The sequence below is a fragment of the Callorhinus ursinus genome, unplaced genomic scaffold (genome assembly GCF_003265705.2).
Source record: "Callorhinus ursinus isolate GAN/ISIS: 27379988/994484 unplaced genomic scaffold, GSC_fseal_2.0 scaffold37, whole genome shotgun sequence".
Classification (NCBI taxonomy): Eukaryota; Metazoa; Chordata; class Mammalia; order Carnivora; family Otariidae; genus Callorhinus; species Callorhinus ursinus.
Genome location: NW_027397099.1, coordinates 11,244,538 through 11,258,606, shown reverse-complemented (window position 1 = coordinate 11,258,606; position 14,069 = coordinate 11,244,538). Strand labels below are relative to the sequence as shown.

Here is a 14,069-nt window from a genome sequence, read left to right as displayed (position 1 = left end):
ATCTGCATCACAGTATGATGGGTTTCCCCACCTAATCCTGTTGCATGCCTCTTAGGGACTGGTTGCTTATGTCCCTCCCAAAATTCATAGGTTGAAATGCAATCCCCAATGTGATGGTAGTCGAGGGCAGTGGCTTTAATAGGCAATGTGATCATGAGAGTAAAGCCCTCAAAAATAGTATTAGTGTTCATATTCAAAGAAGCCAGCTAGCTCACTCTCTTTCCACACGGATATAAAAAGCCAGCCCTCTGCAATCTAGAAGCCGGCACTCACTGGAATTCTACCATGCAGGCACCCTGAGCTCAGACTTCTAGCCTCAAGAGCTGTGAGAAACAAATTTCTGTTTCTTATAAGCCACCCAGTTTAAGGTACTTTGTTATAGCAGCCAGAACTAAGACAGTGCTTCTTTTATCTTTTATAGTCCTTACCCGCTAAGCCACTTCTTCTCAGTGTCTTCCAGAGGACACAGTAACTGATACACGTCTTTTGGTCACCAGAAAGTGTATTCACTTGCCATTTGCTTACAAAATAAAAAACCCAAATGCTCCCTGGTCTTTGCATTTTTTTTCTCTATTTTTCTAATATAAAAAATTTTAAAGTGTTCTTAATCTGTTTCTGTGTAACACTTATGCCCTTCTCTACCACAAACACTCACAAACACACAACACACACACATTCATACCAGTATCAAAAAAAATTTTTCTTTTAAAGAGAGAAAAGGCCTCACAGATAGAGTCAAGTTTAGATTCTTTAGGAACAATTTACACTCTGTTTCCCTTTGAACACACTCAAGAGTAATTATGGAGGCATTTACACAAAAATATTTATATTTCACTTGTACATATTTATGTTGCAAGAAAATAACTTAGGCTGATTATTGATTATTGAATTTAGCCTCTGTTTCCTTCAGCATTGTGTCTGCTTTAAAAATCACAACTTGACTCTACCAATATTTATTAAACAATCACTATATACATTCTTCAAGTATCATTTCTCCCCATTACATTTCCCACAACAGTTATCAGAATACACTTTCTAAAATATAAACCAGATAATTTTGTATCTTTCAAATTAGAATGATAAAATAAATGTATGTTGAGACAGACAGACATTATGCTGGGTAAAAATGCAAATATTAAATGTTGCTGACATTTGATTAAGCAAGAGGCAATACATGTCAATGAGACTTAAAAGTACCCAAATCCTCTGACTTAGTAGAGGGATTTTATTATCTATACCTCATAGCAATTTATTCTTGATATATAAATTATTTAAATGGTATCACCATGCTTCTCTGTGTTTATGTTGAAAGCAAAAAATTGTCTTCCAAAATGGGTTGTGGGATACTTGCAGGCTGACATTAGCCTTTGTGAATTTTTCTCCTTTTATTTAATTCAATGCCTGGCACACAGTGAATGCTGAATTAATTTTTGCTGGATTACACTGGGCTTGGTGAACAAAAAGATCCAAGTGAACAAATAGGCAAAGAGCAAAGGAGAAAATGATTTAACTCCACTCAAGCAATCAACAATTTCTGTTTTACAGAAGCCCCTATACCATAGTTATTACCTAGGGAAGTGAAGTTCAAAGATGGCTTTGAGATTAAGGACCAGGGTATGAGTCCCAGTTCTGTCCCCAACTCTGTCACTGTGACTTTGGCGGAAAGGACATCTCCAGACTTTTATCTCTCTCTCTCTTTCAGCTCACTACCTTCTCTACCACTTCCCCTAGGGTCATCAAGGAACCCAAATGAGATGAAGTTTATGAGAGACTTCCTTCTTCACCGAGGAAGAATATGTAATTATGCCCCTAATTAAAGTGTTTTAGAAGTGTTCTTTCCTGTTCCTAAATCTAAATTCAATTTTAAGCCATGACCTATTTATATATAAATGTACTTTTTCTCACTTTTAAATGCATGAGAATTTTGCTCTTTGAATTAAAAAAAAGGCAAAGAGAGGCTTTAAATTTTTAATTTAATTAATAATTGACTTAATGGTAAGACATGGAAATTTATCTCAATAATACTGAAAACTCATGAACTGAAGAAATTATATTGTATGTGTATGAAGCCGTATATTGAATTTTTCACTTTGGAAATCTGCAGACCAAACCACAGATACAAAATAAAAATTCACACAAAAGATGTTATTTGTAAGATTTTTTATATGTGCTGCCAAAAATCCCACAGGATTATAAAATGTCTGACAAAGTGGCCTTACTCTCTTAATACATTGTTAAAATTAAACAATAGGAAGATATATCTTCACTTGCAAATACTATAATTTTATGAAATTATTTTCCTAATCAGTAAAAAGTTTTGTTTTGTTTTGTTTTGTAAAAATAACTTAATGATTTCTAAAGTCTGTACCACCAGATTCAGGATAGTGGCTGGCTTTAATACTGGCAATACTACTACTACTATTACTACTATCTTCATAAAGAACTCTAGTGGGTAAACATCAGGATCCTGATTTATAAATAACGAATCTAATAGCAAATCTAGCGATATCCATCCATTGAATGATTATCACATGCCATGCACTATATGGTTGATGTTCATTACTTGATTGATCTTCATCATAACACTAGTAAGTAGATTCCACACCCAGTTTATAGATAGGGGAGTTGAAACTTAAAGAGATTTATAAATGTTACTTGCCAAGCATCACACATCCAATAAGCGACTAACTTTATTCTTAAATCTGATATTTCAGTGTGCCTGATGTATAAGCACATTTCCCCCCCAGGATGAAAAATTGTACCAGGCCATCTGTTAAACAGGTGATACTCTACAAAGGGTCTGCCATTTGTTTTAATCAGTATCAAAATGATTGTTGGGCTTGCCATGTGCCATACACTGCACAGAAATAACACATTCAAATATTATTGATACAGGCAGTGAAGTACTTAACCATAACATTTCATAATCCAAATCCCAAGAAAAGTGTTTCCCTGAAGCAATAACATGGTAAATAGAATTCAAAATTTAGGCCACAAACCTGTCTCGGGCTCAATGGAAAAATAAGGCTGCCCTTCCAAGATACTATAAACCAACTTTGCACTGTTTCCATAAACTGGGTCATCAGCATCAGTAGCTGTTACATTAGTGACAGACGTACCTAAAAAAAAAAGAAAAAGAAAGAAAGAAAAGAAAAAAGAGGGAGAGAAAAAGAAAATAATTAACACGGTATTCTTTGCCAAGAGCTAAATTTTGCCAAACATATCATACAGAAATCCATGTGTGGGAATAAAGAAAAAAAGAAATCTCTTCAAAAATATGGAGATAAACTACTCTGTCATAACTTCAAAAATATCCAAGTCTTTTAAAAGAAGGGTACTGCTAGGTTGGAGTACTATATAAAGATAACCCTTTTAGAATCTATATTACTTAAGAATCCTTTGTAGTTTTCATTTTAAAGGTATCTATCTCAGATTCATGTGGGCTTGGAGAATATGAAAAGGAAACATATCAAAGACACATGAAACACTAGGTTAATGATATGATGATATAATATGTAGCATTTAAGTTTTGCCGCAGTACAACTGAATATACCTGAAAAAAAAAAAGCTGCTCAAAAATATCAGAGGAGTATTTTATCCATTTCATCTAATTCCCCAGAATATAAAATTGGATTGGAACCACCAATTAATTAGTATGTTTAGGTAATTAGGCCTTATGGATAACAGAATCAAACCTTTTTTTTTTTTACATTCATTTTCTATTTGCTATTCACTCATTCGTTCAGCAATTGAGCACAAATAGCTTGCCTGATGTGAAGTATATATACTAAGATAAAATCTACATTTAGGAAGTGTACAGTTGGGTGGTGGAAGGTTAGAGGAGGGGACAGACACACATGCATACAGAAATTCAGCTGAATGCAACAGCACCACGTTTGGATCTCTCACTTACTCCAGAGAGCGGGGTCAGGGACTGCTTCCTGAGAGACATTGCATTTGAGTTACATTATTAAAGACAGGTAGAGTTTAACCAGAGAAGGACAGGGAAGGAATTCCAAGCAGTAAATCAAGCATAAGTAAAGGCAAAGTAGTCTGAGAGACTGTGTGAAATTCTGGGAACTGCTGAAACTGGGAGAAATTAGAGATGTCTGGTGTCGTAACGGGCTTCAAGGTCTGTGAGGGCAGAGTCAGTGTCCTTCATCCAGTGTCAGACACATAATAATTATCAAACATACTGATAACTGAATGAATGGGCACATGAATAATCTAATGATTTAATGAGAAATTTAAGTGTCAGAGATGGAGTTCCCTGGCAAGTAGACGCTGAGATAGATTTCTTGCAGAATTTTTATTGGGAAGTTCTCTTCAATTGATATCTGTGGGGGAGTGAACAGGTCAATATTGGGCAGAAGGAACTGTGGGGTGTGGTGCATTCACAGACTCCACTGGACAATCTACCACTGGGATGGTCACTGAGGAAATGGGGCCAGACCTTTAAATCCAGTACTGACCAGTTAGTGGATGTAGGAACCCCTCTGAGAATGGAGCCTTGGCCTTCGGGCAGGCAGCTCTCCTCAGCTGGATGATCATCAGCCCTTGAGATGCCAACAATCAGCACTCTCAAGCAGCATGGGGGAAGAGTGTTTTCAACCCAAAAGGCACGGAGGTGGCGGGGGGGAGTCTGAGCAGCAGACCTCCCTTTTTACTGAAATAGGATAGAGCTTTTACAAGATCGTGCCAATCAAAATACTTTCAAGGGTTTGAATTATGGTCACTGTATAGGAAAATGTAGTAGTAATGTTTCTTGAGCAGTTGATAGTCCTATAATATTGGAAATTTCTACTCAGAAGGATGATTCAGAGATTCTACAAAATGTACAGTTAGGGGAAAAAAAAGAAAGAAAAAGCACCTAATGTTTTTTGCATGATACATTCCACATTCCACCAGACACTGGGAACAATGTTGAAGAAAAAAATAATATAAGACTTGCTCTCACAAACAGCTCATCAACTAGCTGGTAGAGACGCACACAGGAAAGTACAATATTTGGAGTTACTTGAATATCATGTGGGATGGAGAAGAATTGGAGGAAAACCTTCCGGGTAAGAGGAGAAAAGGGAAATAAATAAATTTTAAGAGGAAATAATGACTGGAAAAATCAATCATCAAGCTAACTTTGGAGATATAAGCTGGAGCACGAAATGCAGGGGTCATTTGAATCCCAAGATGGGGAGTGTCAGCTTATCCTGTAGGAACCAGAGATGATTTTTCAGTTAAGAGACCAAACCCATGCTGTGGGCCTGTTCTCTATCATTGCCCCCAGATTTACTTGGAGGCAGAGACACTGAAGGTTAGGAGATCAGACTGTTATGAGGTTACAGCAGAGGTCCAGTTAGGGGGTGACAAAAAAAAATTAACAATAAATTAGGATCTCAATGCTCATTTTCTTGTTTTCATCCTTGCACTAAGTTTCCATAAGATGTTAAAATGACGGTAAACTGGGTGAGGGGTATATGGAACTTTATTTGCAACTTTCCCCTAAGTCTACAATTAGTTCAGAAAAAGTTAAAGAAAAAAAAAAGAATGAATAGCAAGAAAAAGCCTCAGGAGTTACTGAGTGCTCATAATACAGAGACTGATAAGAAAGAGTGAACTCTTCCATGCAGAAGACCATGAAACAACTGTTTTGCTTTATTGAGTTGCCTTGTGTGTTTAACTTTTTTTTAGGAGAAATGTCTTTCCCCCATTATGAGATAACACATTATCAGAAAAATAAAGTATGATGTTAAGCTAATGAGGGTGAGTACTTCATTCTAGTCACTGCCTAGGCACTGGAAACAAAGAGGTGAACAAATAGTTAGAGATTCCTATCATTACTAAAACTACCTGCTAGGGGATGACTCTTAAATTGAGAAACGCCTTCACAGAGAATAAATAAATCAACAGATTTCTGAACAATGACAGAATCACTGCATATATGTGTGCCATGGGTGCGTTTGGGCAGGGTAATATGTGGATCACGGTTTTGCAAATGGAATACTTCCAACCTACACTGAATAATTACCCATCTCTTTGGGCCAATCATTTAACCTGCCTTAGCCTCAAACTTCAAATCTACAATACATATCAGAATTATTGTGAGGGTTAAACCAAATAATATATATAGAGGTTTAGCACACAAATGACCACATGCTAAGCCTATGAGTACCAACTCTGCCTACATTTTAGAATCTAGTTTGAAAAATAGTCAAAGTGGGGCGCCTGGGTGATCAGTCATTGGGCATCTGCCTTCAGCTCAGGTCATGATCCCAGGGTCCTGGGATTGAGCCCCCCATCAGGCTCCCTGCTCCGTGGAAAGCCTGCTTCTCCCTCTCCCACGCCCCCTGCTTGTGTTCCCTCTCTCGGTGTGTCTCTCTCTGTCAAATAAATAAATAAAATCTAAAAAAAAAGAAAATAGTCGAACATTTGGGGTACCTTTCATATCTATGGTGTGGCAATACGGGAATGCTGGTGGAGTATTTTTAAAACTCTTCTCAGGCAACTCTTAGGTAAAGCCGTAGTTCAGAATGACCGTAGTGGGTACCGGACATTGTTAAAATTTAACTTCACTCTTCTCCACAGAAACATTAATTTCTATTGTGATTACTTTGAAGCATTCTTCAGATTTGTTTATATGAAGCATTTTTTAAAACTATTCAAACTGCATAAACGCTCATGGAGATTATTTCTCCTTAAATGGAAGTTGGGGTTATTTCCTGGGAAGTTTACTATGACAAGACTGATGATGATCCTATTGTCATTGATTACCATAACTTGATGTTATCTAATTGTCCTATCACATTACCAAACACTGAGGCAGGAGTAATGGGCCAGATTTCCACCATTTCCATGCTCTGTGATTCAGGGTTTTTTTTATACATGCAAAGATGATCATTATTTATTTTGCACAGCTCAAAGTTCTGTGTAAGAATCAAATGACATGATATTAAGTAGAGATGAGTGACTAAGAAGGTATGTTTGGAGTCATATTGTCTTGAACCAGGATACTTGTATTATTTTTTTTTTATATTTTATTTATTTATTTATTTATTTATTTTTTATTTTTTTATTTTTTTTAATTGGGGAGGGCGGGAGAGGGACAAGCACACACCACACTGTGTGCAGAGCCCAACGTGGGGCTCGATCCCACCCATGACCCTGATCACGACCTGGGCCGAAATCAAGAGTTGGACACTCGACCGACTGAGCCACCCAGGCAACCCAGGGACACTTATATCCATCTTCAACTTCTAGGAGTCTTGTGTCCTTGGCCAAAGTAACAATACTTGTCTAAGCTTTGGTTTCCAAATCCATAAAGAGGAAGGTAACAGTAACTGCAACCTCCTAGGCTTGTTGAGATAATTAAATATAGTAAGTTATGGAAAAAGTAATGAAGAGTCATTGACTTTGCTATTTCTGAGAGCTTACTCTCACTGTTATTATATGTACATTACGTGTCTGTACGTGAGAGACTGAACAACTAGTCTTCTATCACTTTAAGTGGTGGTGGATGTCGTAGTTTATAGGTGTAGCTTTGCCTAATTATTTTCATAGCAGTGGATTTCCTTAAATTTGAGGGGAAAACACAAAAAGACATTCCCAAATGTAACAGTACGTTCATGTCCTTAATAAGAAAGTAACTTAGAAAATACACACACACACAACCTCACTTTCTCAAACCATTTAGATCATCTCATGTCAGTTTCATCTGTGGTATAAAATTGCTGTGGGCTCAAAAATAAAATGGATTTTGATGTAGCAAGCACAAGGCCAGGCATGGAGCACGTCATCAGCACAAGTTTCTCGATGTTATTTGAATAGGTGGCATTCAAATGAATGCTGTATCTCTCAGACCATGCAAATCCCACACTCTTGCCAAGATGAACTACTCTGCCGGGCAATGCAACATGGCTAAGGCAAGCTTTTACCCACATCCTCATCCATGATATTTCTGCCTGATGCCTGGCTTCCCGGGAAATCCACATCCTTCAACTTTAGACATCTGGAAATGAAAAGGCAGCACTACTTCCCGTCAAGAATAATATTTCTCCTAATAGTGATTCAAGACTGTTGATGCACCTGTACACTGGAATAGATGTGTGTAGAGGTTTTGTGGATGCATTTGTCAAGTGATTACCCAGAGGGGGGAAAATGGATGCTTTGAGGTTAATCTTGCAGCAAAAAAGATTTCTAGTCAAACTGCGGTGTAGGCTTCTCCATGGAAATGCATGCAGAATGCAGACCACAGAGGCAAATTGAAAAGTGTAAACCTTGCAGGATAATGTTTCTTCAAAGCAGCAAGTGTTGGTGTGTGATAAATAGGACTCTGCGTAATACCCAGGAAATATAACAACAGGATTCTCTGTTTGTGTTTTCATTTGGAACTGTTTTTGTCCCTTTGTCGAGGATACAAGAGACTCATTTAGCTAGTGACTACAAATTTGACACTGTGCCATTTCTCCAAGAAAGCCCCTATTATGATCCAACTTGATGCTGATCCTAATTATAATAATATAGCTGTTGTCAACAAAAATGATCCCTGTCACCACAATGCATCCTGTTAGTATCAATTCAAGTATGAATATGTCAATTCCAAGGTGAATTCTGCTTTTAATAAGCCCATTTTTCTGCATTTAGTTTCTTGGTTAAGTGAGATTTGCCAATGTGTGCTTGGATATTAACAGAGGGCTCGCGGTATCATTTGCCTCCTGCCACACCTGAAGGTTCCCGCCCATTAGCAGGACCCACACATCTTCCCCCATAATGACAGCAAACACTACAAGCAAAATTAACCATCAAATATTTTACACTGTCAGGTTAGAGGTTCCAGTTTGCTGACAAACTAAGATGAAAGGCCTTCGGGAAAATAAGATGTTGGGTTTGAGTAGTGCAACTCTGTTAGCTAGACTATATTTTTTTATGAGCAAGTCAGCACACCAATTCTGCACATTATTCAGGAAGAAAAATGCTGGTGCTGACACCCTGAGCAGGAAAACAAAGGTTTGGTGCAGCGTGAAAATGTGCACCCTGGAAAAGCTAAAACTCTTATGATGAGAACACAAACCCCATTTGCAAAGAGTGCAATGTATTGCAAATGCAATACATTTTCTGAGAATAAGCATTCTGTTAGCAGGTAGGAAAATAAAGCAGCGGAACCTTTGCAATACCTGAAATTCAGAAAGGCTTATGTTCTTGGCCTCCTGCTACTACCTTCAAACTTTTGATTTGACCTTCGGGCTACCCTGATCCGAGTTCAGTCTGTACCATCCATGGACAGTGTGTGGCATTACCATCTGCAGATGTCTTACTTAAACATTCACACATTCCAAAGATCACAGGCCTAACGTCTCACGGCAATGCTGCAGCAGGCATTCGTTATTTTAATAAAACTAAACCCTCAGCCCATCTCCTCTCATCCTCCTTGCTCATCCCCCCAAGTCCAAGGCAATGCAAGAGGTAGGAGGAGCACAGGTGTTGCCATGACAACCTTTTTTGGTTGTTGTTGAAGAGCAGAGCAATAATTTCTCAAGGCCTGCATAAGTTGTTGACGTTTAAATTATCGCTTACTAGAAGCTGAAGCATCTGGCCCTGGATGTTTTAAATGTGTCACGCCTAATCCTTTATTTTTCTACTTTTATGGAAACATGCTCTGGGATACCTCTGTACATGACTGGCATGCAACTTCTAGAGGTTTTGTGTTTGTTTGTCCCCCCACCCCCATCCCCACCTGAGAAACAAAAGAACACAGACCTGATATGCTTACAGAAAAGCTGAGGATAATTGCAGGCAGCCAATGCAGTTTTCTTTACATCTCTCCAACTGACACCATGGACATTACCTGTCTCCTGCAGGGCCGCAAGCAAATCCTCCCAGTACAATGAGGGCCTAAATCCTACTGGTATTTTCTTTGTTCAGTTTTGCTATTTAACTATAGAAGACACATGCCAAATAGCCAAACCTCCAAGGGATACCTTAGGGGATCTTTGGAGGATGAGGAGGATTAAACATGGATCAGTAAAATGTATGGCTTGTGTTTTTTAACCCTATATATGCAGAAATCTTTCTCAACCGAGCTCTGAAGGAAAACAGTGAGATATACCATCTATAAGCAGGAAGACAGGATTTTACCTCCTTCTAAGAACTTGATGAAACCCTTCTCTTTTTTTGGTGCTCAATCGTGCAATTTATGAAAGCCAATTAAACAGGAGGCAAAGGCAGCACGGGTTTGCCATTTCGTTTCAGAAGCCAGTCTTTAAGACATATACCACACAACGAAATCCTAAACAATCACTTCCCCTCCATCATCTTTTGCAAAGGCCTAACCATTGCTCACTGGGTGTTCTTCTCATGTGCCAACTCTCAGCTTGTAGTAAAATGTTGCTGCCAAATTCTACATGCTCCAAATTGAATTTATTATGGGAACAGGGACAGATTCTTAACTGCAGTCAGGCGGATGGACAGCACTGAAATACATCCTGTCATTTCTCTGGCTCTATGATTTGGGACATAAACTGGGGAAATAAAATTCCATTTCCATATTTTATTCTGGAGCATTTAGAGGTATAAACAGTTTTGTAACTTAATAAACATCCATACACACTTAACATTGTGTTTATAAAATGAGCCCAAAACTTTCTGGAACAATTAAACACTTCAGAAAATGTGTTCGAGCACACAGATGTCTTCTATTCACCCATGCATCATTCCGGTGAACATCTGTAATGTGCATCGGGTGAGAGAAGTGAAAAATATTGTATGAAAATGTGTAACTGTAAAATTTCAGCCATGTTTACTATGCACAGGAGAAAAGTACCTTCTGCATTTCTCACAAACAGCTCCAGGATGGTGGCCTACCCACTGCTTTTGCAAACAGATAATGAGGACGATTGGAAGCCTGGTTGTGAAAACTAATAAGCTGTTCTGTGTTCATAAATAAACCCTTTCAGAATCAGAATGACTCTTATAATACAAAGGGACCCAAAAAAGTATATTTTCTTTCTTAGGCTGCCTATTCCCGGCGATCAAGCCTTCGCTAATCCACTACCTATGGAATGAAATCCTATAAATACCTAAGACGTAAACTAGCATCATTTATGCTTTAGACTGGCAGCTATTTCCATCCTGACCTTGCAAAATTAAGCTACCAGTGGCTCTGCGGGTGCCTTCTACAATGTGTCAGGACTGCGGTAGCTGGAAGCTTCCTTCACTGTATTTTATTATATGAACTCATTCGTTCACTCACACAAAGGCTATTTGCATAGTAGGTACTGTGGGCTGATCTCCAAGTTAGACGTGGAGGGCACAAGAATGTGCAGCAGTCAGAGTTTCTGTCCCAAGAGTGTTTGAAGTTTATTTTAGCATGTTTTCACTGTGCTGCAGGAAACTGAAAACCTTTGTTAAATTTATTTTCAGAAGTCATCGGCATGATGTAGCGGAAAACAGGTATATGCTACACTTATAATGTCAGAAGTTTTGTTCACATCTTCTTATTATCAGACTGAGATCATACTCTACATTAACGACATGTCACTCCTACACAGCAAGGATTTTTTTTTTTTACACCTATGAGACTCGGTTTCCTAATCTAAGAAATGGGAATATCACCCACTTCATATATGATTCTGCTCCCCATATGGATAAACGGTATTCCCTGGGTGGGGGGACACTGTGTTGAGCTTCACCTCTTGCTCTCAATGGCATGCTACTTTATGTATGTTTGGTGAAGGATGAATTTGAGCTTAAGAGGCATGAGAATAAAATTATAACCACTCCAGTGGCTGTTCATTATTGTATTCTTGTAGATTGAGCTTAATTTTCTAGTTAAAAGCCAGGACTTTTAAAAATGGCAGGAGTGTGGTTGTGACTATAATCCCTTCTTTCCCACCCCCTTCCACCTTTGCTGACAAAGAACCAAGAAAACTTTAATGTATTTAAAGAGATCTACAATCTGAAATGATTCCCACCATCAAATTAATGAAGACATCCATCACCTCACATGGTTACTTTTTTTTTTCCTTAACTGAACGACAAAATGAGTAAGTCTCTTATCAAATTTCATACCTAGCCAAGTGAAACACCACTGAGCCACTGAGCTACTGGGAAGGCAAAGTCTTAGACAAAAACAGGCTTAATTGGGCAATCATGAGAGATCTTTGGTTTCAAGAAGATTTTTTTAAAAAGTATTCACTAAGTCACCCACAATATGCCGTCCTATACGTGCCACCATCCATGACGTCTGTTGTTAAAATGGAGGAAAGTTGGGTTTATTGCCTGTTTGGGCCCCTGGTTATCACAGTATATTTTTATTGAGCTTCTACTATGTGCCAGGCCTTCTTTTAGGCACCCAAGAGACTTTACAGTTAGAAGATTCTTGCTTTCTTGAAGGGCAGACCAGTGAGAGGCCAGAAAATGATGGGATGAGTAACAAAGGATGTGATAAGGTACTGTGAGGGAAAGAATGGTAGTGAGTAACATGGGAGGGGCAGCTAAATAGAGAAAACATGGTTTCTGGGAGGAGGGGGCATTGATACTGAGATTTTATGTAAGAACAAGGATGACCTTGAGTCAAAATTCAGAGGTAGGGTTGCAAATCAGGAAATCCCAACCACCCACCCCCCTACTCCACCCACCCCCCTGCCCCATGAAGGTTAGTTAAGTTTGGAGCTTATCTCAGGGAAACAGCACATGAGAAAAGGGTTTATACATTCTTTTACACCAAAGATTTCTAATCTTCCCAATGATTTTTTTTCTCCCCAAGTTCAAGCAAGTACATTCCTATGATTCCCCAACACATCTGCCTAACTCATTCACACCCAGGCTCACGAATTAGTTGTCCCTAAGCTGAATTGTCTCCTCTTCTGAACTCCAAAAAATACTCCATTTGACTCTCTCGGGCGGCATCTTTTCCTTTCCTTAAATTATTAAATAATTAATTAAATAAATAAAAATCTGTACCCACTTCTTCAATTACAGTGGGCACAGATTTTTTCCTTACAGACTGAAAGCTTCTTGAAAACAGTATTCTATCCCACTCTCCCACCTGTCTCATCTAATCCTCCTCTCCAGAATTAACCCGTTCCTCTGTAATGTGGCCTCATCCTTTATTCATATCATAGGCAGACCTCTACATTATCCTCGTGGTGCAGCGCTAAGAACTGTGCCTGGTATAAAATGTTTATTCTTTTAATCTTTGCAACAAGCCTTTGAGCATCTGTTAAGACGATCTCCATTCAAACAGAAAGGGATAAAACCTATATTCAAAACCAGTTATGGAGGTTCCCAGCCTTCGTAACTGCTACATTGCTTCTGAATTTTAGGTCTTCAAGGGCAAAGAACATAGCCTAATGTTTTTTTTTTTTTTCTCTCCAGCATCTCAGAAAGTGAGATAAATATTTGTCAAATACATAAATGCCTAATTGAATGAATGATTATTTTCTTTAGGAAGACACATTCAAAGATTAAGAGTAGGCTGATCCGTTGATATTTTGAATGATTCATTGTTTCCATTTTTTGGTCTTATTTTCATATTTTACATTTATTTGAAAAGAAACAGTAGGGATTTTTCTTCCTCTTAGGAGAGAAGTCATGGTCTTGTCTTCCTAAAGATGGGCCCACTCCTGTGGCTGTAAACAAAAGCTAGTATGACATCAAACCCTTATATGAGCTCATGAAAATTTCCTGTAGAAGTAATGATGTTCTGAAGACTTTATTTGAGGGTGAGAAGGTGGAAAATGTCTTTACCCAGGACTAGGAAGAAGGGCAACGATGTTAAGTTCCACAGGTGACAAAGTGAAGCCTCTTTGGGTTTAATAATCCCGCATCAAGGAAGGCTGCAGTCACATCCACGAAGGCAAATCTGTAAGAGTCCAGGTCTGAAACTCAGGCATCAAGGACTAGCTTATCATGGAGGGAATGAGTAGCCCCAAAGCTACATTCCAGGCAAGGCAAGCATAGTTCTGGCAAAGAACTGGACTAGGAGATTCAATTCAAGCATGAAGCAACAAAATCATGTGCCAATAAAGAGCAGTAGCAATGGCCAGGGTTGGGGTGATGGGTGAGGGCACAAGATG

The 14,069-nt window shown here is 38.6% G+C and overlaps 1 protein-coding gene across 9 annotated transcripts in view; it reads right to left on the bottom strand.

Moving 5' to 3' along the window:
• The window catches only part of CDH8 (cadherin 8), a 353,942-nt gene that overhangs the window by 192,021 nt on the left and 147,852 nt on the right, over positions 1–14,069 (bottom strand). For 8 of the 9 annotated variants that reach the window (XM_073880200.1, XM_073880204.1, XM_073880205.1 and 5 more), the window contains exon 4: positions 3,000–3,119. The exons of the other annotated variant lie outside the window; for it this stretch is intronic. In XM_073880200.1, the coding sequence (XP_073736301.1) occupies positions 3,000–3,119 (120 nt within the window). The remainder of the gene's footprint in view (positions 1–2,999; positions 3,120–14,069) is intronic. 9 annotated transcript variants of the gene reach the window in all.